Raw genomic sequence first — 26,784 nt, forward strand, 5'->3', positions numbered from 1 at the left:
TGGCTAATTCCCCCAAATATATATTTTCTCTGCCCTATTCTCCCCCCCTCCCCCTCCCCCTCCCCCTCCCCCCCTCTCTCTCTGTGTTTGTATTTCTGTACGGTATCTTCGTTTTTGTGTCTTTGTGCCTGTAGTTGTTTAGAAGATCTTCGTTAATAGTCGTATTACGAAAGCCTCCGGGTATGCCATCTTCAGCAGCAGCTGCAGAAGAAGAAACTGTTTGATGGGAATCTCACATTTGTAACGTATTATCCACTTGTATTTTGATTCAACAATGTCTCAAACCAACTGGGAAGCTGATAAAATGTAAGCTTTTCAATTTCATTTCACCCTTTGTTTCCCTCCCTCCAAGGGTATACTTTTGTTGTCTTCTGTTAGATTTCAGTTTCGCTATTTGATTTTATGGGGTTTGCCTTTTTAATTTCCTGAACCAATTTTATTTTCTAAAGGAGTTTCCGTTGGATTATGATGTTAAACAGGAAAAAAAAAAACGAGCTTCCGTTGTTCAAGTCATTGGGGAGTTCTAGGGTTTCGGCTTCGAACAGTTTTCTTGGCCTGTATTTTTTGTGGGTTTTCTTGGCCTGTATTTTTTGGGGTTATATATCTGAGTTATGAATGTTTCTGGGTTGGATTCTGCCAGTTATGCACCTTCCCTTCTTTGTTTCTTTCTGGGTCTAGTAGTTTTTGAGTTTGGATTTCTCCGGTACCAGTTTTCATCACTAGGTTCGAGAATTTTTTTGTTTTTTTATATTTCCTTTCCTGGGATTGTTTGAAGTGTTCTTTTTTATTTTTTTGTTGTTGTTCTTCTTCTCATTTTCTGATGAAGTTTCTAGTTTTTCTCATAATATCTGGTGCGCCGTGTTTATTCTTGGAAAACAGGCTCGATGTGTATATCCATGACTACTTAGTAAAAAGGGATCTAAAGGCTTCTGCACAGGCTTTCCAAGCTGAAGGGAAAGTATCCTCTGACCCCGTTGGTAAGATTATTTGATATTTTTCAAGTGGGACCGTAACCCTTACCCCGACCCAGCAAAAGAATGTTTTTTTATAATTTTTTATTTAATTATTGAGACATGGGTATTTCAGCTATTGATGCTCCTGGTGGGTTTCTCTTCGAATGGTGGTCAGTGTTTTGGGACATATTCATTGCTAGGACTAATGAGAAGCACTCGGAGGTTGCTGCATCTTACATTGAGGTTGGTCTGAGTCTCCGGGAATTATATTTTGCCAGCATTTTATGTCTTGCTAGTTTCCTGGGCTTTGTTAAGTGGATTGAATCTTTCTTTAGTTGTAACAGTCGTCATAAAATTGCATTATGGAAGACCTGAGTACCCTTTTTCCCTTTCACTCTTGCCCCAAAACAATCATATGATTTTCCCCAAAAAGCACTTATCATCATTATCAAGCAGACAAAAAAATTGTTGTTCCACTTGTTCGTTGTCTAAATTTTGTCTTTCCACATGTTCTTTGTCTAAATTTTGTCTTTTCGAGTAAGTAATATTGTGTGAAGCAATTATAACCTCAACACTTAGCTTTATTTACCATTTAACGATTCTATTTGCCCGAATGTATTTTAGTAGTCAACTCATTTAAATGTACGAGTGAAGAATACATTTTTAATGTTTTGTTGTTCCCTTGAATTTCTGTACTTGCTCTTTTTGATGTTTAAAGTATAATTATTGGACTTTTTCATGTAAAGTATTTCTCGCACGGTATTTTTTGACTGATCTGGAATGTTTCCAGCCTGAAAAGCATGGTTTCAAATAGCGATGTGGGATACATTGTGAAAGGTTACTGGAATTAGTTGTCTGACTATCAGCTGATTATGGGGCCATTAGATGTTAGGGTAGTACGGTAGTATCTTTACCTTTGGTGTAGATATCTGTATTAGTGCAGTTGTCTTTCGTGCGTTTGATGCAGAAACCTGGAAGTATCTGTGACCTCGTAATGGGGGTCAGCAGTCACTCCCCCTTCTAGCTCAACCCCCCCTTTTGTGTGATAGGTCTACGAGGCTTTCAAGTGGAACAAAGGCATGGTTAATGAATTTTCTGTTGATTGTAGAGTTGTGCTTGAATCTGGAGTGAGACCTTACTTATTGGATGCAGGCCATGAAGTGAAAGGCAGAGAGAGCTTACACCTTAAGTTATGTCAGTGTTTTGAAATTAGGAGTGCTTTACTTGATTTAGAAAGGATGCAGTGTTAACATGCCATGAACTGTCAAGAATTGCTATAATCGTTTTGCTTTTTGGCTGTGGCATGAAAACTGGGTCCAATGAAGTGCTCGTTGGGGTTTCCTATTTGGTTGAGAGCTAGCTCTGTCCTTGATGGCAGAATCTGTTCCTTCTAGTGAAACAGATTCAGAAGGTTTCGATGCTGGATAAAGCTCCATCTCGTATATCTTGGCAATTTTTGGGAACTTTTTACGGGGGACGTGTACTGCGGTCAAGTTCAAATAGAAACACATTAATTTTCACTATTCTCCCCTTATTCCACAGCTATGAATATATTCATAGTAGCTATAGTCTTGGGAAACACAAATTTAGACTTGGACGTTTTGGAAAGGACTAACTATTTGGGATATCCCAAAATGGAAAGATGGTCCAGCAATATGGGATGGAGGGACTAATATGTTTCTATGTTTGAAAAAGTTTCCCTTTGATTAAATTATGGGGGTGCCCGGAATTTATGCTTGGAAGTCTGTGGAATCATTGTGTAAATATTGGATTTCAAAACATGCTTACCTGGAAATTGCAGACTCAATTAATTAAAGCTAGGGAACAGCAGCAGCAGCAGCAACAACAGCAGCAACCTCAACAACCACAGCACACACAACAGCAACAGCAGCAGCATCAAATGCAGATGCAGCAGCTCTTATTGCAGAGGCATGCTCAGCAGCAGCAGCAGCAGCAACAACAGCAGCAACAGGTGCAGCAGCAGCAACAACACCAGCAACACCAGCAACAACAGCAGCAGCAGCAGCAGCAGCAGCAGCAGCAACAACAACAACAACAACAACAACATCAGGCACAACAGCAGCAGCAGCAGCGAAGAGACGGGGCCCACCTTCTAAACGGAACTGCTAATGGGCTTGCTGGCAATGACCCTCTTATGAGACAGAACACTGGTACAGCTAATGCTTTGGCTACGAAGATGTATGAGGAAAGATTAAAACTACCATTGAGGGATTCTTTGGATGATGCAGCAATGAAGGTATCTGTGTGATTTGGCTTTTTCTTGAAACATATAAGTATGTTTGTGTTTGACTGCATTGTTCTTTTCTTACAGCAAAAGTTTGGTGAGAATGTGGGCCAGCTTTTGGATCCAAACCCTGCATCAATTCTAAAGTCAGCTGCTGCTGCTGGCCAGCCTTCAGGGTACTTTCTGTGCAACATGATTACTTTTATCTGTTGTTGAAATGATCTTGGTCCACATGGTGTCGCATACCAAAAAGAAGTCAAGAAATGTGGGTTCTCCATGGCATCTGCATTCATTCTAGTTCCTCTTGAATTGGTACATGTTGATACATAAGTAGACATTGGATCCCAAGAGACAAGAGATGACTATTCCCTTTATCAGTATGACTTGGCAATGACTATATGTGCGCTACTACTGCTGCTAATAATTTTTATGCATTAGTTTGGCATGGAGAGTAAAATGAATCGCTTTGTATCTGAGTTGTTGCTTTGCGTACTTATGGCGTCTGATCTGTTGTTTGACAATTGACACTTTGACTTTGCAATGACTTATGCGTGCAACTACTGTCTGCTAATGACTATTATACAATGGAGTTATGGGGAGAGCAAAATGAACTGCTTTGCATCTGATGCACATTTTGTTGTTGCTGTGGGCACTTTTTTCAGGCAAGTGCTGCATGGTACAGCAGGTGCTATGTCGCCGCAAGTTCAATCTCGGAATCAGCAACTTCCTGGGTCTACACCGGTTAGTACTTTCCCCAAACAGCAACATTTTTATCTCTATTTCCCTATATTGGAGTATTAATAAATGTGTGTATGCAGGAATTAAAGACTGAGATGAATCCAGTATTAAATCCCAGATCTGCAGGTCCTGAAGGGTCATTAATTGGAATTCCTGGTATAAATCAATTGATCTCATCTCCCCTTTTTGATGAATCTAGTATCAAGATAGGATTTCTCATTTTGTGATCTAGATCAAATTCAATGATTGATTTATTGTCATCATAAAGGTGCTTTTTGATAAGTTTGTTATGTTTTAGGATCAAACCAAGGTGGTAACAACTTGACTTTGAAAGGATGGCCTCTCACAGTAAGTATTTTTTGGCTCCTGCTGTATTATCTCTATGTCCGCAACAATATTCAATGAACCTGCTTAAATTCCTATATGGCTGGAAGCATCACAATGTGTTCTACTTGAAATTCGCATAACAAAAGGCGACTATTTGGTAACCATGTTTTCGGTGACATTACCTGTAATAGGAATAATTGATATGCTGTTTTAATTTTGAATGTGTGTGCTCAACAATGAAAATAAACGGTGAATCGGATGTAGTTAGCACTATTGCCCTGGTAGAAATATGTGTTAGATAGCTTGATATACATTGTTGGGCCCATTTTTTAACAGCTTTAGCATTTGGGACAATTGGTAACTTAACATGGCATCAGAGCTTTGGTTGCAAGAGGTCTTGGGTTCAATTCTACTTCTCCCCTTCATATTCTACTTGGCTCTATCTATGAAAAACATCTCCACGGCAAGCTGGGGTTGCATGTGAGGGAGAGTCTTAGATAGCTTGATATACATTGTTGGGCCCATTTCCTAATTGCTTAAGCTTTTGGGACAATTGTTAACAAAATGTACAAGGATGAAGTGTTGGTCACATTCAAAACTGAAGCAGGAATTCGAAGCCAGAATTTGGTTACTCATATGGATTGTGTTTGGTGGCCTTGAAACCCATGACCACCTCATTGAATGTCGCTTACCGTTAAACTGTTGGGGTTTGACATCATCTTGACTTGATATCTGAAGGCAGAGAAATTACCGGAGCAGAAGTTCTGTGCGAACTTGTAAGGTTGTCATTGACTTGAAGGCTTAATAACGCAAGGTGGAATAGTTTTATCATTCTTCATTTGCTGTTTATAAACTCGATTATCTTCTAAATTTAGGATTATTGTATGGAAATAGAGTTTGTAATCACAGTTTTCTAACATTTTATGAGGAGCAAAGTTTGGGGTTGAAGAAAAGAGATAGTATCTGATAAAAGGTTTCCTTGGAGAACCCCTTGACCTGTTGTTTCACAACTAATATGATTGAGCACTGCATCACATTTCCAAACCTGAACTCCTATTTATTGTGGAAATGAAATGGTTTTCCTTCAAGGTTTCCCAGTTTTTTGTTCTCAATATAGGAGCTTACTTAGGTTACATGAATACCTGTACGATTGTCAGGATGTACAAAATTGCTCTGACGAAATATCCGTAGATCTTAGCATATACACCGTTGACTTTCTAGGGTAAACTTGTGGTTTCAAGGTTTCTTATTGACCATTTCATGCTTTATGGTGTCTTATACATAGCGATATGATAGATGCTTCTTGGTTAATATCAATGTTCTAAAAGTCGCTAGGTGCTAGTCGGGCGGTTGGCCACCTTCAAGCGATTAATCGGCTCATATTAATTAGAAATCGCCGATTAATCAGTAGTCGGACCTAATCGGATAGGCACCTGTCAGCGATTAATGGCCGATTAATTGCTAATTAATTCCTTGTTTTATAACACTGGTTAATATCATACTACACATGCCGGGCATATGTCCCAGTCCCAATACCCTTGGGCCTCTTCCACGTGTCTAGTGTAAAACTCAAGTACTTAGAAAGTCCATGTAATGTAGGCAGCCTGGTCTTTTAGAGAGACTCTTTAAAATTGCACTATATTGGCTAAAACACTCACACAAAGTGCAATTTGATGTTCCAGGTGTGCATTATCTTTTACTTGCTATGTTATAGTCAAATGTAGCCTTTGCATCAACTATATTCACTTTCGTAAACTGTAGATAACACGTTATGTGTGATTTTCTGGGGGAGTCATTTCGACCCTGAAACTGCTGAATTCGGCAATAAAATTTGTGGTGTTCTGAACAGAGATCTATGCTTAATTTTTGATGGTATCTTTTCAGTATTTTCTTTGAACGTCTTAGAGAATATGCAATTCTGCATTTATGTAAACCCGTCCTTTTTTTGATCACTTCATTGTTTGCATTTGTTGCAAATAGCATATAACAGGATTCCTGTCTGTGGTCACTTTATCATTTCTCTTTGCTGAATCTGTGATAAGTATATGCCATTACTTTGCAAGGTGATGTCGTATGTTAACCAATTTCCATCACATCATGTTTTTCTGTCATTGAATACGCGATGAAAGTTTTGTTTGGTCGTTTTGACTTTATATCATGCGTCTGAAGTAAAATTGCCCTCCTTTATTCCTTTGTGTTTTTGCTGTGACTGCATGAATTACCTCTATGATCTCACAACTGTTCTTTGCCGGTTCTCAAATATGCATTTTCACAGTCCCTATTTTCCCCAATGCCAGTATGCATATTTTGTGCTGCTGCCACTTTTTCACTGTTTTCCTATTATTTAGGGTCTGGATCAGCTTCGCTCTGGGCTCCTCCAGCAACAAAAATCGTTTATGCAGGGTCCTCACCCCTATAATCAACTTCAGATGTTGACACCACAGCACCAGCAACAGCTTATGCTTGCGCAGCAAAATTTGACTTCTCCATCTGCCAATGATGAGAGCAGAAGGTTGAGAATGCTCCTGAATAACCGAAGCATGAGCCTAGGGAAGGATGGACTTACAAATCCCGTTGGTGATGTAGTTCCAAATATTGGGTCACCTCTACAAGCTGGTTGCCCTGTGTTGCCTCGTGGAGATCCAGATATGTTACTTAAGGTGCTTTTTCCCCTTGTGACATTCCCGAGAATCAAAATTCTGTTCCGGCCGTGTTTTTTTTGCAAGCATATGGACTGCAATATTTCAGTATCTTATAGAGTCCTCACCTTAGTCCCACATCGTTGGGCTAAGGAAAGTTCAAGGCAAATATATAATTATAACACCACGTAGCGGCCATGTTGGTTGGCTCAACAAGTTGTTGGACTAGTAGGAGGTGGGTCATTACTGTAACAGTTTGCAAATCCTTCAGGAGCGTTTCAAAAGAGACGGAAGCAGGGTTCTAGATATAGGCTCTGCATCGGTCAATACCCAAGTGATTTTGGACTTCAATATCAATGTCTGCCAATGCATCAGCCGATACAGTTCTATATCGATCGGTATATGGTTGTATTGTCGATGCAGATATGGGTACCCGATACTGTGATTTAGAAACCTAGATTGAAGGATATTGAAGATGCGAGAAATGTCTAGAAACATGAATTAAAACTCACCAAAGTGCATGGAAGTATTATTATTGAATAAACACTGATCTTAGTGCATAAAGGTCTAATAATCAATTCACTAATTCGTTGAAAGAAGAAGGTATAATCAAACAGTAAACATAGATATTGTATAATTCTCTATATTCTGCTCTGCTGTCTTTTGTTGGCAACACTGGAATTTTTTATTCCACTTTTGGTTGGTTTCAGTATCTTAGGAAACAGAGACGTTTCGACCTTTTAGATGGAAACAAATGGAAGATATAATTAATCACTAATTCGTCAAAAGGAGAAGGTATAACAAGAAAGTAAATGTTATCGTTGTATTGCGTATTTGCTATATTCTGTGTCTTTTGTTGGAAACACTGGAATGTTTTTATTCCACTAGTGGTTCGTTTTGGTATCGTAGTAAAAGGAAAAGTTTCAGCCTTTTCGATGGAAACATATGGAAATTCTGCTTGGTATTCCCTTCTCTGCTATTGGAGAAGTCGCATCTCTGGATCTTCTCCTTTTTCCTGCATTACCATTTAAGTTAATGAATTTGAGAATCCAAGGACCTTCTGAGTCCTAAAGTTATTCATTATGTGTAGTTGAGAATGGCTCAGTTTCAGCAGCAGCAGCAGCACCAACAGCAGCACCAACAGAACAGCAATCAACAGCAGCAGCAACAACTTCAGCAGCATGCCCTTTCTGGTCAACATTCTCAGTCCTCAAGTCACAATCTTCATCAGCAGGATAAAATTGTTGGTGCTGGCAGTGTAACTGCAGATGGTAGCATGTCAAACTCCTTTCGAGGAAATGATCAGGTCTGTCCTTTTCTGGCTACAGGCTACTTCATTTTGTTCTCTATGTCTATTTATCTGGCTTTGGAAACCTTTTCTACCTTGAGAAAAAGGTTGAAAGTAGTGTTCATTGTTCATATACCCTCACATTATCTCTACTCCGTTTCGGGCCTGAGCAGCTTAATTATTTTTCATTTAGCAGCAAGTGGATTCAAAATTCCAAACATTTCATGTATTGACTTAAATTGTTGGCTCTCTTGGGCTGTTTCTTGAACTCCTATTTTACCCCTTCTAAACCATCTTCCGTTTTTGTTCATTTGGGTACTTTTGAACTTGGTTTATATCTCTTAGTCATTATTATATTTAAAATAGGCAAATATATGTGCGTAGTGACTTTACTTATCTTCTTCTGACAAGCTCAGTCTCATCATTAATTGGGTATGTCCATGGGCTCAAGCTGGCATGTTGACTGTATCAACAGGATCAATAGGATAGGTGTTAACTATCATGAGTTGGCTTCCATAATTTCATGGGATTTGACAAAGAATTTTGGGGTTAAAAATAATAGGTTTTCCCTGGTAGGTCCTGCTCCTCCTGGGTTTTCACCTCTCTCTTTTTTTGGTATTAACTATTAACTGATTATACATGGATGTCTATAGAGCTACAGTTTTAATAGTTAGAGCCCTTCATTTTGTAGTTTTACTGTTCTTATGTTTCTTTGACATAGGCTCAGTTTGTTTCGATGTAAAATGTTTTTTCAGAAAACAAATTTCGAACTTTTATTTTCTGGTGTTTGGTTGGCACATGGAAAATATTTTCAGAAATCGACAAAAATAGTGTGTGTGTATATATAATCCCCTTCTCCTAAGGACCACCTTAACTTAATAATATAAGGACCTCCCTTTCCCGATAGAATTTTGATGATCCAAGCCGCTCAATGTGTTCAGAACGTGATTTTAAGGGTACCCGCGAGAAATCAGCAAAAAAATGACCGGAAAGGCTTCATCCGAATAGTTTTTGTTTGTTTTTTGTCGAACGGTTCAAATAAAAACTGCTCCGATGAAGCCCTTCTCGGTCATTTTTTTTGTTGATTCCTCGCGAGTACTCTTAAAATCACGTTCTGAACACATTGAGCGGCTCGGATCATCGAAATTCGAATGGAAAATGGGAGGAATGGAGAGGTCCTTATTTTAACTAAAATAAGGACCTCCTTATTTGAAAATGACTGTATATATATGTGTGTGTGTGTGTGTGTGTGTATATATATATATATATATATATAGAGAGAGAGAGAGAGAGAGAGAGAGAGAGAGAGAGAGAGAGAGAGAGAGAGAGAGAGAATTGTGGGTACTGACGATCAAAAAAACTGAGCAGTGAGAATTGCGGGTTCATTTCGGAAAATAACTTATGGAAGATTTAAGGGCAAGTCATTTTCATCCAATTAGTGGAAAATGTTTTACATGTAAAATGTTTTCCTCATTTTTTATACAACCAAACACCGGAAAATAGGTAAAACATTTTACCGGAAAACATTTTACGTCCAAGCAAACGGAGCCGTAGTGTCGAAGAATATAGTCTCCTTAGATGCTAAACTTTAAAATTCTTTGATTCTGACAGTTTTGTTTCTGTAAGTATTAAGAATAGCAGATCAAGGGAGATGAATAATTGTATCCCAACTTTAGGATTTGGGCAATGATAACTTCACAATAGTTCTGGTGACAGCCCTCCTATATATTTGTTTCTCAGATTCCTAACATGGTCTTTAATACATTTTTAGCAGTCAAAAAATCAGACTGGGAGAAAGAGAAAGCAGCCTGTGACATCCTCGGGTCCAGCCAATAGCTCAGGAACAGCAAACACAGCGGGACCCTCCCCAAGTTCAGCACCATCAACGCCTTCAACTCATACACCTGGAGACGTGATGTCAATGCCTGTTTTGCCACATAGTGGTACTTCAAAGCCTTTGATGATGTTTGGCACCGATGGTGCTGGCACTCTTACATCTCCGTCGAATCAATTGGTGAGCAAAACCTTATATTCCCGTATCCTAAGAAGCAGCACGTACACGTCTACCAGGCATCCAAATGCATATCTATATCAGGTTTTTTAGTTGTACACAAGGGACGCACCAAGGACATGTTAGGAGGTCAAGAAATGCCCATTTAAAAAGTTTGGGGAGGGTAAAAATTGCCATATATCTTTACTTCTGAATCCTTATTGAGTAAATGTTGGGAACCGAATCCTAGAACCCAATGATGACAAGTACAAATTAGACAATAAAAAACCCTGAAAACCCTACAAGGCGGAACTTAGGGTTTATCTCAACTCTTGCAACACAAACATTGGTTGACTTGTTTCTTTATTGAACTTGACTGCCACAACACACCAATTGCTGTATATTTTGAACTCTGCTCGACAGCACCTTGCAATCTTCTGCTGTATTCCCTTGCACCTCTATCACATACTAGAATGTGGACTCCTATGTGACCCGTGTTCTCTCTCACACAGCCCCACTTTCTAAGTTATGAAAAACGTGTGAGACCAGAGAACATAACGATATATTTATAGGGCTAAGGTAGGGACCTAAGGAGAAATAACTTTGGGCTCCTTGTGCAAATGAGAAACCCTAATCCCACCAGAATTATATTTCTTATTTCACCAATTATAATTCACGCCACAAAAGAATTATAATTGCTATCCCTTCCTTATCTCAGTTATATTTTGAGCTCCATGTTATTAAATACTTATTAATCTCTGCTCGTTAAGATTACAGATACTCGTTGATTAAAGTAAATTATTGACAATCATATTTAATCCACATCTATAAAATTCCTTGAGACTGGCCACTTAACTTACTTGATATGTCGGATACAAATATCCACCTAAAGGGTTTGACATTATCGGAACTTATAAGCTTACTCGAGGGGGTATCACAAATCCCTACCGAGACGTGAATTCCATTAATGCTACATAGCTATCATGCATGTAATGTTGTTACCCAACTCACCGAGATTATTGACCCCAAGGGAATCTCACTCTCTTATGAATCAAAGTCAATCAACGTTAAATGTATATAGCTATTAATTATCTTTGGATTGAGAACATAAGCATTCATAATAACCATGATGTCATAATTGTCTTATAAACAATTACCTCAAAGCGGTCCTGGTCAATATATACAAAATGTACTAGCACAATAAGTTGGAACATGTACCGTTCCCCGTAGTCAAGACAGACCTACTAAAATATTTTACTACAGTCCTCCTACTGATAGTGGGTCCAGTTTCACCCAAGACTGAGAACCATATCTTATATTCCAGAAGAACCGATGATTCGATCTTTCGTGTGTAAGCTGAGCTCTACACACCGGATGATATACTATGTAAAATAAGAGACATGTATGCACAACATACAAAAATAATATGCAAACGTTGCCCATAGAGATTCTCATCAGAAAGGGATAAACTTATTTATAAATAATGAGATAAATATGAATCCATTACATAAAAGTATGGCTTTTAGTATAAATTCCTAACAGTAACTACTAACCTTTGTTGTTATGACTTTGTATAGTTAATAATGCTTGTGTCTTTTGTCCTTAATTTGATAAATAAGTTTTGTATCCTATGAAGTTGTAATAGAAGCCCATATTTGTGTTTGTCTTACATTCAACGTGTTCCCAACGTTCCCGTGTCTTTAAGTAAAATAATTGTTTTACCTAGCCATGTCGTGTTGTATACTTGTATCCAGATTCATATCTATGCTTCTTAGCTTTCTATTGCTTGAATACAATTATGTTCAGTTTTTTTTTTTTATCCATTTGAACTTGCATCAACTCTTATGGAGTTTCATTTGTGCAGTGGGATGATAAAGATCTTGTGCAAGCTGATATGGATCGTTTTGTGGAGGATGGATCTCTTGATGATAACGTTGAGTCTTTTTTATCTCATGATGATACAGATCCCAGAGATCCAATTGGTCGTTGTATGGATGTTAGCAAAGGTGAGTCACCTGCAAATTTCTTACTTGGCATTTATGTGGGGACAAAGTTTTGGAAATGAAATTCCCTGATTAAATTGCAGTTCCTTAATCTCTGCCTCTGGGGGTTAAAATGTAATTCATCCCGGGGACAATTCCAGCTGATGCCATGTCCATTATAGGAATGAGTAGGAGAAACTTCTTTGTCTCTATTTCAAAGCTCTCATGTTTCGTTGTCAAAACTGCTCGAGTTGGGTTCTTTCCTCTTTCGGTTCAGTTTCCTGTTATTCGTTGTTGTCTTTTATGTTTTCTGCTCGTGCAATATAAATCTCTAATTTGTTGGAAATATAGTTTTATATTCCTTTCTCTATTTAATATTTATAATTGTGTTAGCCTATTCTTTTTGAACTTTGACGAATGAGCTGCTTTGGGAGTAGTATGTATGTTTTGGCTCTCACAAGAAGGGTTTGAAGCCCTAGGTTAATCGTAGTGTGTACCTTTTGATTGAGATCCAGAACTCACTGGAGGACACCTAGATGGTCTGAAGATTGTCTCAATCTCGCAGAGGAAAGAAAAAGAACTCTGATTTTATCCACCTTGGGGAGTTCAGCTAGGGCCTCATTATCAAATTTACGCATCTTTGAAAACATTTTGGGATGGTAACCCACAAGTGGATAAGGGATGATATATTTTGAAGTATGAACTGATTGGAATCAGTGTTCTAAAACTTGCTACTCGGTACTCGCTCGACCAGGCACCTTGGAGCGAGTACTCGGCGTTAGTCGGCGAGTAATGCATTATGTTAGTAGATGTTCAGTCTTCTCAGAAATTTTCTTAGATGTTTTTTAGTTTGATTAGTATATATTAGATCTAAGGCTCTATATTATGCCCGTTAAAAGTTTTAGGCTAACTACATGTCCTTTGTGAGGGCTTGTTATTGGGTCATGAGATGTGAAATTGAGGTACTTCTAGATGGATAACTATAGCTTATATTCTCATCGAGACTTTACTTTCCTTCTCCTCTCATTCTTCTATCTTGATTCTTTTTTTTGTGTGTGGATAAATACAGGATGCAAACTAATACTTACCATTTCAGAGCAACAAAACATACAGTTGTTTTTTAGTGCAATAGGACCCTATAAAACCAACCTATGATGCACGGACACGGATACGGACACCGACACCGACACCGACACGGGGACACGGGAATTCTAAAAAAATGGGACTCGGACACGGTGGGGGACACACCACGTGTATATTTATTTATGAAATAATAAATAATTTTAGTTGACCCCCAGAAATTTTTTAAAAATTACAAATTGACCTCAATTTTTTTAAAATTATAGTTTGGCCCCCAATTTTTTAAAAAATTACAGTTTGGCCCTTGTCGTGTCCCCATCAGTGTTCCCCCTGTGTCCCCAGCCATGTCCCCCTGTGTCCCCGAAAAAAATTTAAATTAAATTATGGGACACGCCACATGGCGCATCCCATACATGTCCCCGCCGTGTCTCTATGTCTGACACTGCGATACTTCGACCTCTAGAGGTGTCGGTGCTTCATAGAAACCAACTCCCCAAAGGTCAGATGTCTTTCCTTCAGAACCCAAGATGCTTTGGATTCGGATGGGTAACGGACTTGCAGTAGTTTTCCTGGAAATTTGTAGGCCCTAGTTTTTTTCCATAAGTTGCCACGTTGTAGACCCTAGATGCTTCGAAGACGGATGGGCAAGTTTGTGAAAATTCTAACTTGACTGAGCAGCCATGCTGCTTTCTTGACATTTAAAATTCTAAGGGGCAATGATGTTGGTGTAGATCTCTCTCTCTCTCTCTCTGGGTTAATCATCTGTATAATGTGTAGATATACCTCATGTATTATATTACCCCAATGCCCTTCTGAAGACAGTTGGGTAGGGAAGAAGAAGTTTATTTCCAGCAGCTTGTCCACTGACTCTGTCCCACCTTGGTGGGTTAGAAGAAGTTTCAATGGAATGCAATGGACCACCCCTTATTATCAAAAAACTAGGGCTTAAGCATTTTTGGACCATGTTGTTAGACTCCAACAAGTTATTGGCTAGTGATGGATGGGTCGTTACATGTATATATTTTATATTGCGTTGTAGAAATTCATAAATTTGTCTTACATGGAACTCTGAATTATCTGCTGATTTCTAGTTTCATTCCACATTCATAGCATGTGCTCCGAAAGCTTCGTGTTCTCTCTCTTCATTGCTTTTCCTCTATCCATGTTCTTAAATCATTTGTGAAAGCTAATGAGATATCTCTGATTGGAAATGACTTTGATTTTGTTTCCCTTGGTTTCTAATGAGTTTCGGAATAAACTGAATATTTGTAAAGTTACAGTAAAGATCACTCTCCATCTACGAAGCACAATTATATATACTGGCTCCACCTACCCTGTCGCACACTTGTTAGACACACTTCGTGCATGCTTCCAACACATGTCAGACAAACCCAAATGTGTCAAGTTATAGTTTTTTAAGCGGAAATAGTGGAGACCCGTTAGGAGGTCAAAATGCAGTTTTAAAAAGTTGAGTTCCGGTCGAAATTGCCATGGATGCTAAGTTTTTGTGTACTTTATTTATTGACTATTTTCTTAAATGTTCTTAAGCTTGAATTATTTCTGGTTGTGATAATTATTTTGATAGAAATAATGTTTTTTCTGCGAATTCATTCCCTATACTTGCTATCAATGTTCTAAATGTCGCTCGGCACTTGTCAGGAGGAAGAGGGGCGCCTAGCGCCTAGGCGGGGATCAGGTGTTGACTAGTCGGCCTAGGTGGCCGACTTTAAGAACGCTGCTTGCTATATATATAAGGGGCCGGTTCTAGAGACATAATTTTTAACACAACTTTTGACACCACATCTCAGCCATTGATTTCAATGGCTGAGATTAGAACTTAAAATGGCACACCCCCTCTTCTTTCTCCATCTCACCTGATCTCTCTCCCCCCCTCCCATCTCTTTCTCTCTCACACACACACCACCACCGCCACCACCACCGTCCTAGTGCCGCCGCTCTCCTCCACTGTCGCAGCCGCACTCTTGAACTCCCCATGGCTTGGCAAATAATTCTCCCCTCACCTTTTCGATTACTTAGAAAACTCATGTTCTTTTTCTACTGAAATTTTCCATTCATGAATTTTCACATATATCTGTCCAATTAACAATGTCTTTGCTATGAAAGCTTCAGCTGACTCTGAAGCACTCACTTACGAGTCAGACTACCCCATCATTCTTAACCCAGACCCCATGTTCCTCACTTTAATCCCTAAATGTGATTTAATTTTGTAATTACATAATAAGATGCTAGAATTTTGTTGACTGTAAATATTCTGAGGAGCAGTGTATTGCTGAATTTGGGTTTATGCTAAGTGATTGACTTATTTGTTTGGAAAGAGGTTGGGCCAGCGGTGGTGATGGTGGAGGATGAGATCCGTGACGGTAATGGCGGGAGGCCGGTCGGAAGGTGAATTTGGGACTGTGGCAGTGGCAGTGGCTAGGGTTAGGATTTGGTGGTAGTGGTGTGGGAATATTTTGGGGAAGAAGATGAGGAATTTTAGAGTGCGGGGAAGAGAAGTTGTCATTGACAAGTTTTTATCTCAGCCATTCATTTCAATGGCTGAGATATTGTGTCAAAAGTTGTGTCTCTAGAACCAGCCCCTATATGTATATATACATATATATATTCAAGTCAGGGATCCCTGATTTTGTTTACGGTCCAGACCCCGTGCGGAAGTCCACTTTCTTGATCAAATTTTGATGATCTGAACCGTTCAATGTGTTTAAAATGTGTTTTTTAAGGGTACCGCGAGAAATTGGCAAAAAATATGACCGGAAGGGCTTGATTTGAGTAGTTTTTTTTATAAAAATGCATTTTATAAAAAATTGCTCAGGTTAAGCCCTTTCCGGTCATATTTTTTGCTGAATTCTTGCGGGTATTCTTAAAAACATGTTTTAAACACATTGAACTGTTCGGATCATCAAAATTTGATAGGGAACAATGAGGTGCGGACCATAACAAAATTAGGGATCCCTGACTTGAACTGGACTTTTATATATATGTGTGTGTGTGTGTGTGTGTGTGTGTGTGTGTATAATAAATATAGGGAAATGATTTTTGTTAACGCCACTCCCCTGCAAGTGTATTTTTGCACAAAAAATACATTTGTAGGGGAGTGGCGTTAACAAAAAAAAGGGTGGCAAAATCAGCAGCCTAAATATATAATAAATATATATACATATATATATGTATATATGTGTGTGGAAGTACTGTATGTGTACTTATACTCATAAATATAGATTTTTATACCTATTGTCCATTTGTCCCTAATGTGTTTGTGTCGTAATTTTGACATAAATGACTTGTCCTATTTCGTGTCAGTGCTCATTACCTCTCCATGTATGAAGTTCTATTCAATTTAAATTGGATAGTCTATTTTGTTTTACAACTTCCCTACACGATACATTCCTTTTAGTGTTCATATGTAGTAAATCCCTTTGTTATTCAAACTTGGATTGGCGCGGTACGAGGTATGGGAACAAGAGTGATGCACACTATTAGAGTGCATTTCTTTCAAGAGAAACATCCAAGTAAATAGAGTTTTGTTGGTCCACTCATTCACACTGACCAATTTTCTTACAATTTGTCTGGATAAACCTCTAATCTCTCTAGTTTTTATAGCAAAAGTTTTAGGATCGTTTGACCCTTTAGGAATGCAAGTATTGGAACGTGAGTTTCAAAATGTAATTCTCTAGGGTATTAGTGTTTCCTTGTAACATTACTAAATCCTGACTTTTGAATCTTACATTTTATGTGAAGATCAATAGAACTTGAGGAACTTATAAACCTGACCAAGTTGTTGGTGTAAATTTATCTTTCTTTGATGGGGACATTGGGTGTATTCTGAGGGCATTGCTTCGCATTCGATTACAGGGTTCACATTTACGGAAGTCAGTTCTGTTCGAGCTAGTGGAAGCAAAGTTGTGTGTTGCCACTTCTCATCGGATGGAAAACTGCTTGCAAGTGGTGGCCATGACAAAAAGGTATATAGGTGGATGGGATTTAAAAGTATTGAAAGAGCGATTGCTGAAAGTTGTTTATGCTGCAGGGAGACTTGATGCTAGTCTAATTCAATCTTGAAGGTTCATAATAATATGTACTGTTTCAATGTGAATTTCTGATGCAGGCTGTATTGTGGTCTACGGATCCTTTAAAGGCTAAAAGTACACTTGAAGAACATTCTGCTTTCATCACTGATGTCCGTTTCAGTCCCAGCATGCCGCGTTTGGCAACATCTTCTTTTGACAAAACTGTGAGGGTTTGGGATGCTGACAATGTTAGTATACATTTTCTCGCCTTCCTAGTTTGTCCTATAGTCGGTTTTTCGACGGTATCTTTGCTCTTGGGATGAACTAGTTTGCTTTGGAACGCTCTTTTAATCCAGTCTGATGATTTGTTGAAAACTGAATGTCAGTTGTAATATTATGATCGCCGATACAATTGGCCTTTGTGCATTTTTTTAGGACTAAGGTGATCTCTGAATTCAAACTCTATATGGTATCTACATATATATGTAAGCACTAGTAATTGCAATGAGAGAAGATAAATGGAAAAAGGACATTTCAATTTTATGCCCCTCCAAGCATGGATAAGTTGAGATTTTAGCAATGCTGGCAAGTAAAAACTATGGAGTACTGATGCTACTAAGCACAGAGATACCTTAAATGACAAATGCATTTGGCTGAGAAGTTGGAAAAGATATGCTACCTCATGTTACTTAGTATGCTTTGATCCAAATCTGAATATCAATTTATTACTTTTTACGGTTTTTGTTTTATTTGTACTCATTATATCATTTTACTGATTTGCAATTTTTGTTTATTTGTCTTCTTGTCAGACCATTTTGGGGCAGATTTAGGTGCTGATTGATAAAACTAAAAACTGAAAATTGAATGCAGAATTTTGTAAGCTGAAAAGCTGTTGGTAAACATATTAAGCCCTAAATTGAAACAAATAATGAATTAATTTTAGTTCCATTTGTTATAGTGATTCTCTTTTAACTTTACTAATGGTCACCATGTATTTGTGGTAGTGGTGGAGTGGTGATTGTGATGGCATGACGATAGAGTGGTGATTGTGATGGCATGATGATTGAGTGGTGAATGGTGGAGTGGCGGTGGCGGTGGCGGTGGCGCAGTGGTTGTGGTAGTGGTAGTGTTGGAGTAGTGATGTAGTGGCGATGGCAATGGGAGTGATGGTGGTGGTGATAGTAGTGGTAATGGCGGAGTGGTGGTGGTTGTGGTGATGGCAATGTTAGTGGCGGTGATATGGAGGGTAGTGATGGAGGAGGAAGCGGTTGAATGCAAGCACTTGTGAATTCAATCAAAATTAAGTAGCTCAAAGCTACTTAATTTTTATCTACTTTTTAGCCTAAATTTTAAGAGACACTTAATCTTTTAAGTAGGGTTATCAACCCTACTTCATCTCTTGTCACTTAATTCATTCAGTTTTAAGTGCTGAATTTGGGTTATCAAACAAGAAAATCAAGTTTTTAATCGAAATGCCTGAATAGATTTTAGTTCACCAACCTGACATGAATCTTCACTCATATAGATTTAGTGCCAATCTTTTCAATGCTGTCTGACCCACTCTTCAGTATACTTTGCCGAACTTACTCACCACGTTAATCCGCACGAACACTGGCTCTAAGTTGCAAGCAACGATCGTGCACATGCTTATAATTTTCTGAGGGGTTACTTCGCTAGGGGTACTTTGATGTTTGTTTTTTTTTTTTTTTTTCATTTTGATTTCTGTGGGAAGATCCATCTTTTATAAGCAATATTGGTACTTTTTTGGGGTAAATTTATTGTTATATCCGCTGAAACTTGATTTAACTCCAACTGCAGCCTGGTTATTCACTCCGTACTTTTACTGGACATTCTGCTTCCGTTTTCTCTTTGGACTTCCATCCGAATAAAGATGACCTTATCTGTTCTTGTGACGAGGACGGTGAGATAAGATACTGGAGTATTAACAATGGTAGCTGTGCAAGAGTTTTTAAGGTGAAACCTACTGAACTTCTTGCCTTTTTTACAAGATTATGTATCATTTTTGCTTTGTCAGTATTTCATTATCTTATTAGTTTTCTTTCTCCCAACGAATTGGTTGTAAGTTTCTTTTTTGTTGATTAGGGTGGCACGACCCAGATGAGATTTCAACCCCGTTTAGGAAGATATCTTGCTGTAGCTGCTGAGAATGTTGTGTCCATACTTGATGTGGAGACACAAGTCATACGGCATTCATTACAGGTCAGTTCTTATCTTAGGTTATCCCATACCCAGGGGATCGTTGCCTTTGCCAGAGCAAATTTCAATTCTTTGGAGAGTCGTGCTTTTCTATAGCAACGATCAAAGTTTCTCTGGTAACAATAGATTCTAAACAAGTAATTAGTATGGGAATTGACTTCCATGGGTGGAGTAATTGCTAGTTGCTACAAAAGGTCTAGGCATATACACCTATAATCGTTTCTAAGTGAAGCCAATTGAATATTTCTTTGATAGCAAGGGAAATTCTGGGCTCCCTGCCAAATTCCGTTGCCTACGTTTTGAGGATCGTAAAATTTTTCTCTAAACAGTGGGCTTGGTTATTTAGCGAAAGCCTGAAGAATGAATATATGGTTTAGAGGTGGCAAATGGGCGGGTTGAAACAGGTCGAGGGTTGAATATGGGCGGGTCGAATACGGGTCAATGATAGATGGGTTGGAACAGGTTGGGTCAAATATGGGTCAAGCCATACCCAAACTGACCTGTTTCCCTTCCTTTTCTCCGTTTTTTTTTTCCAAAACTGCGAAAACTTCTCCATTTTTCTTAATTGGAAAACCCTATCCAACGCTAAAAATATATGTAGCAGAAAATATAAAACCACAGCACCGTACAACAACAAACCTACTACTAAAGATCAACCTAGATCAAACCCCATTTCTGCAAGAATTGAAGGGGATATTCCACCCCAAAACAGAGTTGCTTCTAAAAATCTGAGCTTATTCTTCCAAACACTAGCTTGATCTTTTACCGCAGGGAAAAAAAAGGAATAGCAAAAAAAATAAACTAGCTCAAGCTCTTATATAGCAGTTTTGGAGATCAAAACAATCATATCCCAAGCTCGAGCTCTTATATAGAAGCAGTTTTGAAAATGTCAAATTGTCAATCTTCCTCTCAATCCAAATGAGGTACATGGTTGCAACAAAAGAAAAACGAAGGCCCAATGCAAATGTCGCAGAGGGGGAAGTGGGTGGGGGAAGGGGGGTGGAGGAGAGAGAAGCGGTGGTTTCAATTGGAGGCGTAGAGAGGAGCGAAAGAGGCATGAGTAGACGAGAGGTGGTGGGTTCAGTAAGGGCTTCTCTGAACCAGTCAGTGGGTTTTGGGTTAATGGCAGAGGCGGTGGGAGCAGATTAAAAAAAACGGGCCAGTGTAAGTCTTTTAACTTCAACCCATATTGAACCCATTTTTAACCCACCTAAATATGGGTTGATATGGGTTCATTATACAATATGGGTGGGTTGGGTTGGGTTGGGTTATAAGTGGGCAGATTTGAGCGGGTTAAAAAATATGGATTGAGATTGCCACCTCTAATATGGTTTAATACATAGACATGGTATAAGTCAACTTGTCCTCTTTTTTTTTGCATTACAAAACACAGAGATCTTTTCATCGAATGAGAATTATAAAATTTCTTCCCTTTCATTATATCATATCGTAAGGAATAATTTCCATATTTTTACCGCAAAAAAAGTGTGAACCAAAGTCCTAATATCTATCTGGGATTCTGAGGTATCATATAGTATGGAATAGTTTTCTACATTTTTACTACAAAAGAAAGGTGAACCAAAGTTCTAATATCTATCTGAGATTCTGAGGAAACCATGTTCATATACAACTTGGGGGTTATACATTTTTGTTGAGAAGTTTAAATGCCTAAATGAGAAGGGATTTTCAAAATAAATGGATGTTATCCATTGTTCAGACTTGTTATGTGTTTTATGTATTTCTACACGGTGGACATGTTTGCATTCGACATGTCTAAATTTGTACGTTCCAGAAATCGGTTGCATTACTAACATGTGGTAGGAAGGGTTGGAAATTGTCCCACATCGGTTAATTATCTTATCCAAAACTAGTGTAGGAGCCTGGGCGACTTTTCCACTCATTGCCAATTGGTTTTGAATTGGATGCTTTAACATGGTATCAGAGTTATATTTTTGGAGGCTTTTTCCCTTTGTTTGTGCCATAGTTGCACTTTGTTTCATTGTGATCCATGGATCTATGTGTTCCGAATCCTTTGTTGAACTCTCCACGTGCGAGTTGAGGGTCGCACGTGAGAGGGAGTGTTGGAACTTGTCCCACATAGGTTAATTATCTCATCCAAAACTAGTATATGAGCCTGGGTGGCCTCTCCACTCATTGCCAATTGGTTTTGAGTTGGACGCTTTAACAAGAACTTTCTGACAATTGTCGATATTTGAGATGTGTACCTGATGATTATGCCATCTCCTTAAAGCATATGTGGTTTGTAGCTGGAATGCAAGATCGTTTATTGTTTAATATGTAATAACTTCGGGTTCTCTTTGTTAAATTTCCCATTATTGCATTATTGAAGTAAATTTTTACATGTTTTTTGAACTGGAAGAGTGATGTTGTTGGGCAATGGCAATCTAATGAGATAGGGAATATAAGTATCATGGAAAAGAGAGTTGTCAAAATTCTCAGAGTTTGACCTAGCAAAAGAAAGGAGCAATGGACATGTAAGACTTTTCTTGACAGTTATTTGTCAAAGTTGCACTCTTTCGATAAACAATTATAGATTATCAAAAAGATCCTGGTATTGGTTTTCTTAGTGGAAGGAAATATATTATTGATTGTTACAGCATAGTTACATTATTTTTCTGAGTGTATGAACTACATATGTTACCCACAATATACTTGGATAAAGGTCTGAGAGTGCCTGATACTTAGTAGTTGGACATCGACTTAGCCTATTTAGTGATTCAAGTTTACCGTATAACTATGCACAAAACTCTCATCATGGAACACTAATGCACCTTCTCAACACCATTTACCATAAAAAATTTGAAAAGATGTTAAATGAAAATTTTGAAAATTGTTGGGACACATGGAAGGACAAGGACACAGAGTAACACATAGAAGTGAGCGTTTTAAGTATCTTGGCTCAATTGTTAGCAAGGATGGAGAAATTATGGAGGATGTAACACATAGAGTACAAGTTGGATGGATGAAGTGGAGGAGTGCTTTGGGTGTGTTGTGTGACCGCAGGATTCCCGCAAAGTTGAAAGGAAAATTCTACCGTACTGCTATTAGGCCAGCAATGTTAAGTAGTCAATGTCCAAAATGTGAGGAAGATGTGTGGCAAGACTTTGCAAATAGAATTAGAAACGAAAACATTCGTGGAATGGTAGGGGTAGCGCCATTAGAAGCTAAGATGACTAAGGTGGTTTGGTCATGTCTACTATAGACCTACCGATGCAGTTAGGGGGAGTGATATCACTGATATGGTTACAGTAGATGATAGCACTAAGAGGGGAGAGGTAGACTGAAATTGACCTTTGAAGTAGTAGTACGCAAGGATTTAGGCTTACTGGATATTACGGAACATGATGCCCTCAATAGAACTCAATGGAAAACACGGATTCATGTATTGTAGCCGACCACAATTGATTGGAACTTAAAGGCACAGTTTGGTTTGGTTTTGGTTTTTTGTGTGTCCCTGGACATAAGGGGCTGCTTGATAAAACTGAAAGCTGAAAAATTAAGTATTGAAAGCTGAATACTGAAATTTGTAGCTAAAAAACTATTTGATAAACATATTAAGCACTGAATTTAAAAAAAATGATGAATTAATTTTAGTTCCGACTCTCTCTTAATTTACTAATAGTTACAATGTACTTAGGCCCGTTTGATAACCATACTAGGCCTTGGGATTGGATTACCAATCCCATGGGTTTAACAATAACTTGTTTGGTAACCAAAAAGAGGTGTGGACTATTAGTCCCATGGGCATGTGAATCCCCTCATTAGGGGGTATTACCAATACCTTGGGGGACTTAGTATCAACAATCCAATCCCCTCCTTGTCAATGCACAAATACGAAAATAGCCTTCACCAATCTCATCTCCTTACCAATCCCTTCTCATTACCAATCCCAATCCTAATCCCATCTCCTTATGAATCCCAACCATCTATCACTGTTATCAAATGGGGCCTTATGGTAATGGTGGAGTGGTGGTGATGGAGTGAGGGTGAGGATGGGATGGGAGTGGTGGTGGCGGTGGAGTGATGGTGGTGTAATGGTGGCAATGAGTGATGTCGGTGGAGTGATGGTTGTGCAATGGTGGCGGCATGGTAGTGGCGGCGGCGGTGGTGTGGTGGTGGTGGTATGGTGGTTGAATTCAAGTACATAAGAATTCAGCCAGAATTAAGTAGTCAAAGCTACTTAATTTTTTTTTTTCAACTTTTTAGTCTACATTTGAAGTCGCACTTAATTTGTTAAGCAATGTAAAATATGATTATCAAACCTACTGAATCATTTATTACTTAATTGATTCAGTTTTAAGTGCTGAATTTAGGTTATCAAACAACCCCATAGTAGTTAGATGAACCTTCCAAGTAGATACATACAAACGTAGATACATACAAACGACTGACTCCCGTATTCAAATCTTACACCGTTGCTGCGCTTCCTAGTACTTCTAACCACACCCTCTCTCAAGGGCGGACCCACCTTGAGGCACGAGGGGTCACGTGCCCCACGCCCTTTTAATTTTTTTTTTTTCAATTTTGTATATATTATGTATGTCAAATATGTGCAAGTAATGTTTGGTGCAGTGGTAAAGTGCTGGCTTTTGTGAACAAGAGTGTGTTCGAGTCTCCCCTCACTCCGTAAGTTTTTTTTTCAATATCCTGGAAGTAGAAAATAGTGCACACCTTGGAGGAAAACGAAAAAACAGAAATCTCTCCTTCCATAGCCAGAACCAAGGTTTCCCCCCCCCTAACGTCTCCGATCATTTATGTAGTACTCAATATGAACCTGCACATTGCATTTGTACACTTTTGGTCCCTGAAACTTGTACTCGTAGAGTTAATAATAGGAAAATAAATGATGAACATGTGATAGTTTTGTTTTTAACACATATAGTTGAGATGCACAAGTTTGCCCAAATACATGTATACTTCAAAATTGTTACTTTATCATGAATGCTAAAATTATTTTGGTGTGAATGTGCTTAACTGTAACTCATATATTACAGTTACAAAGAAAATTGGTGTCCCCACTATGTCAAATTCCTGGGTCTGCCACTGGCCTCTCTGCCCCTTTTGTGCCTTGTGTCCGTCATTGTGCATCCTGTCAATGTGACATGAACAGTAACTCTGAAATACCACTACCAACTCGAGAAAAAAAGGGCAATAAAAAGAGGAGAGAAGTAGGTACTATTTTTGAAAGGTAGCAAATGATTTGTGTAGCTCTGGAAAGATGAAGGTCTCTATAATATCCTTAGCAGTTTGAATTATATTTTTTCCATTGAAACTTATATATGACTTTAACCAATGAATGTCTTCTAGATTTCTGTATAGTTTATCATTTTTCTGGACAATATTGCCATTGCAACTTTAGCTGTTTCTCTACCATTTCCACTTAAATTTTGTTTAGGAGCTCAGTTTTGATAAGCATTCCTTGCTACATAGTTTGTTGTCAAATTTTATTTTATTTCATTTTTGGTTGAAATGATTGTATTTTCATCAAGCATTGTGGAATTTGAATTGTGTTTTGAATGTTGGATTTTACTTCTGTTTTTTTTTCTTTATTGTAGGGCCATACGAAAACTATTCATTCTGTTTGCTGGGATCCATCTGGAGAATTTTTGGCCTCTGTCAGTGAAGACTCTGTTAGAGTATGGACACTTGGATCAGGAAGTGAAGGGGATTGTGTTCATGAGTTAAGTTGTAACGGAAACAAATTCCAATCATGTGTTTTCCATCCCTCATATGCTTCATTGCTGGTCATTGGCTGTTATCAGGTAAGCCGTGTCTTCTTTCTTATGTGTCTGCTTAAATGTTTTGTGGTACTTGGTTATCCGTTGGTGCTGCGAGTGGTCAACTTGCCACTCTTCGTCATGGAAAAATCTTCGAAATCCTGGTCGTTCGTATGGAGAGTTTTCCACCAATAATGGTATAATATTTCTGAACCCAATACAACTACACTACTACCTACCCAGTCGCAAATTAAGATGGCCTTTAGAAAAATGTCAATAGAAATCAGCTGGGTTATACGGTCTCTTACTGAATGCCGTGCAATAGATCGATTGAGGTGGTTTACAGTCTCTAGAATGCCTCCCCACATCATTGGGGTTGGGATTTCTGTTTAAAAAGTTCAGTTTTTGAATTTTCTTGGTGATAACCTGTTCTTACCTTCATTTTTTTTTGTAGAGAATTTTATTTATTTTCTAACCTCATGCCAGATTACCGTTAGGTGGGATGCAATAATGTATTCCATCTACCATACATGGTTTTGAAATAAGAAATATATGAACTAAGATATTTAGGTTTCCCGGGCAGTTCCTTGTGAAAGATCAATAATAATTTATTTCAAAGTTATCTCGCAAGTCAGAAGACGATTTTTGAATTCATGAATGTCACTTCCTAGTTGTTGTCATCGATCTGGATTGAAAATGCAATACGACTGAAAACATTCAGATTACTCCTTATGAAACCATAAATTGACATTAGTTTTTTTTCTGATGCATTTAACTGGTGGAAATTTTGAAGAGTCTTGAGCTATGGAACATGAGTGAGAACAAGACAATGACTCTCCCAGCACATGAAGGACTGATTAACGGATTGGCTGTATCACCAATGACGGGTTTGGTTGCCTCAGCCAGCCACGACAAGTTCGTTAAGCTCTGGAAGTAATGTCATCATTCCTCCTCTCCCATTGGAAAATCTGCTTTTGTTTTCATTGAAATGGTTGTAGCTTGTGTCTACCTTTTTGTGTGTGTGTGTTTTGTTTAATTTAACCCAGATACTGAGAAAGTAACTCTGTTTACTGCTAATGATGTTTCTTTGTCTATGAATGCTGATCTTCTTGAACTGTCTGTATTGTTTTGTTATGTACTCTGTGAAAATGACATTTTGGGTTTTGGTAAAACCATACTCGCGTAAGCTTGATTTTGTTTAATTCTATCCGTACCATAAGTGAAGTTGTAATTCTTTGTGGTGATGATTAGAGCATTTCCAGCAGCCTCGCCTTCGTCCTTGGCAGTTTCTCCTTTGCTACAGTGACTCCCCATCCCCAGCGAGTCTCTCTCTCTCTCTCTCTCCATTTGCAACAATGACTCGCCTGAATCTTTTGGTGTTTTCTCCTCCATTTGCTGCTACAGAGGGTTGCGATTGTTGGAAAATATGATTCCTGAGGGAAAAATTTGGAGAGGAGAAATGAGTTGTAAGCATTTTCGTTGATTTTGGGTTTTGGGTCTTTCAGTTTGGACAAAGTGATTTGTTGTAGGGTGACTGAAAATCTGGAACTTGGTGGATA

General features: G+C 38.5%; 1 protein-coding gene across 7 annotated transcripts; it reads left to right on the forward strand.

The window, feature by feature from the left end:
* On the forward strand, window positions 1–26,397 carry LOC131334533 (transcriptional corepressor LEUNIG). 7 transcript variants are annotated; one of them, XM_058369590.1, is made up of 19 exons: window positions 7–306; window positions 880–977; window positions 1,087–1,196; window positions 2,755–2,925; window positions 2,971–3,210; window positions 3,286–3,374; window positions 3,861–3,939; window positions 4,017–4,092; window positions 4,235–4,284; window positions 6,612–6,923; window positions 7,993–8,208; window positions 9,962–10,204; window positions 12,045–12,186; window positions 17,116–17,225; window positions 17,369–17,518; window positions 19,089–19,244; window positions 19,374–19,490; window positions 25,064–25,270; window positions 26,019–26,397. In XM_058369590.1, exons 1-19 carry the CDS (start codon window positions 275–277, stop codon window positions 26,160–26,162), a joined length of 2,742 nt encoding a protein of 913 aa, XP_058225573.1. In that variant the 5' UTR covers window positions 7–274; the 3' UTR covers window positions 26,163–26,397. The 7 variants fall into 7 exon arrangements, with proteins under 7 accessions (XP_058225571.1, XP_058225572.1, XP_058225578.1 ...); XM_058369592.1 differs by having other exon boundaries at window positions 2,974–3,210; XM_058369593.1 differs by having other exon boundaries at window positions 2,755–2,889.
* The last annotated feature ends 387 nt before the right edge of the window (window positions 26,398–26,784 follow it).

Source organism: Rhododendron vialii, chromosome 7a (assembly GCF_030253575.1).
Source record: "Rhododendron vialii isolate Sample 1 chromosome 7a, ASM3025357v1".
Lineage (NCBI taxonomy): Eukaryota > Viridiplantae > Streptophyta > Magnoliopsida > Ericales > Ericaceae > Rhododendron > Rhododendron vialii.

What these genes read in the sequence shown, in the direction of transcription:
- LOC131334533 (XM_058369588.1), top strand. Translation starts at nt 275, where the DNA reads ATGTCTCAAACCAACTGGGAAGCTGATAAAAT. An exon ending in TGGATGATGCAGCAATGAAG is followed by an intron (nt 3,211 to 3,285) that starts GTATCTGTGTGA and finishes CTTTTCTTACAG; the next exon opens with CAAAAGTTTGGTGAGAATGT. An exon ending in GTGGTGGCCATGACAAAAAG is followed by an intron (nt 17,226 to 17,368) that starts GTATATAGGTGG and finishes TTTCTGATGCAG; the next exon opens with GCTGTATTGTGGTCTACGGA.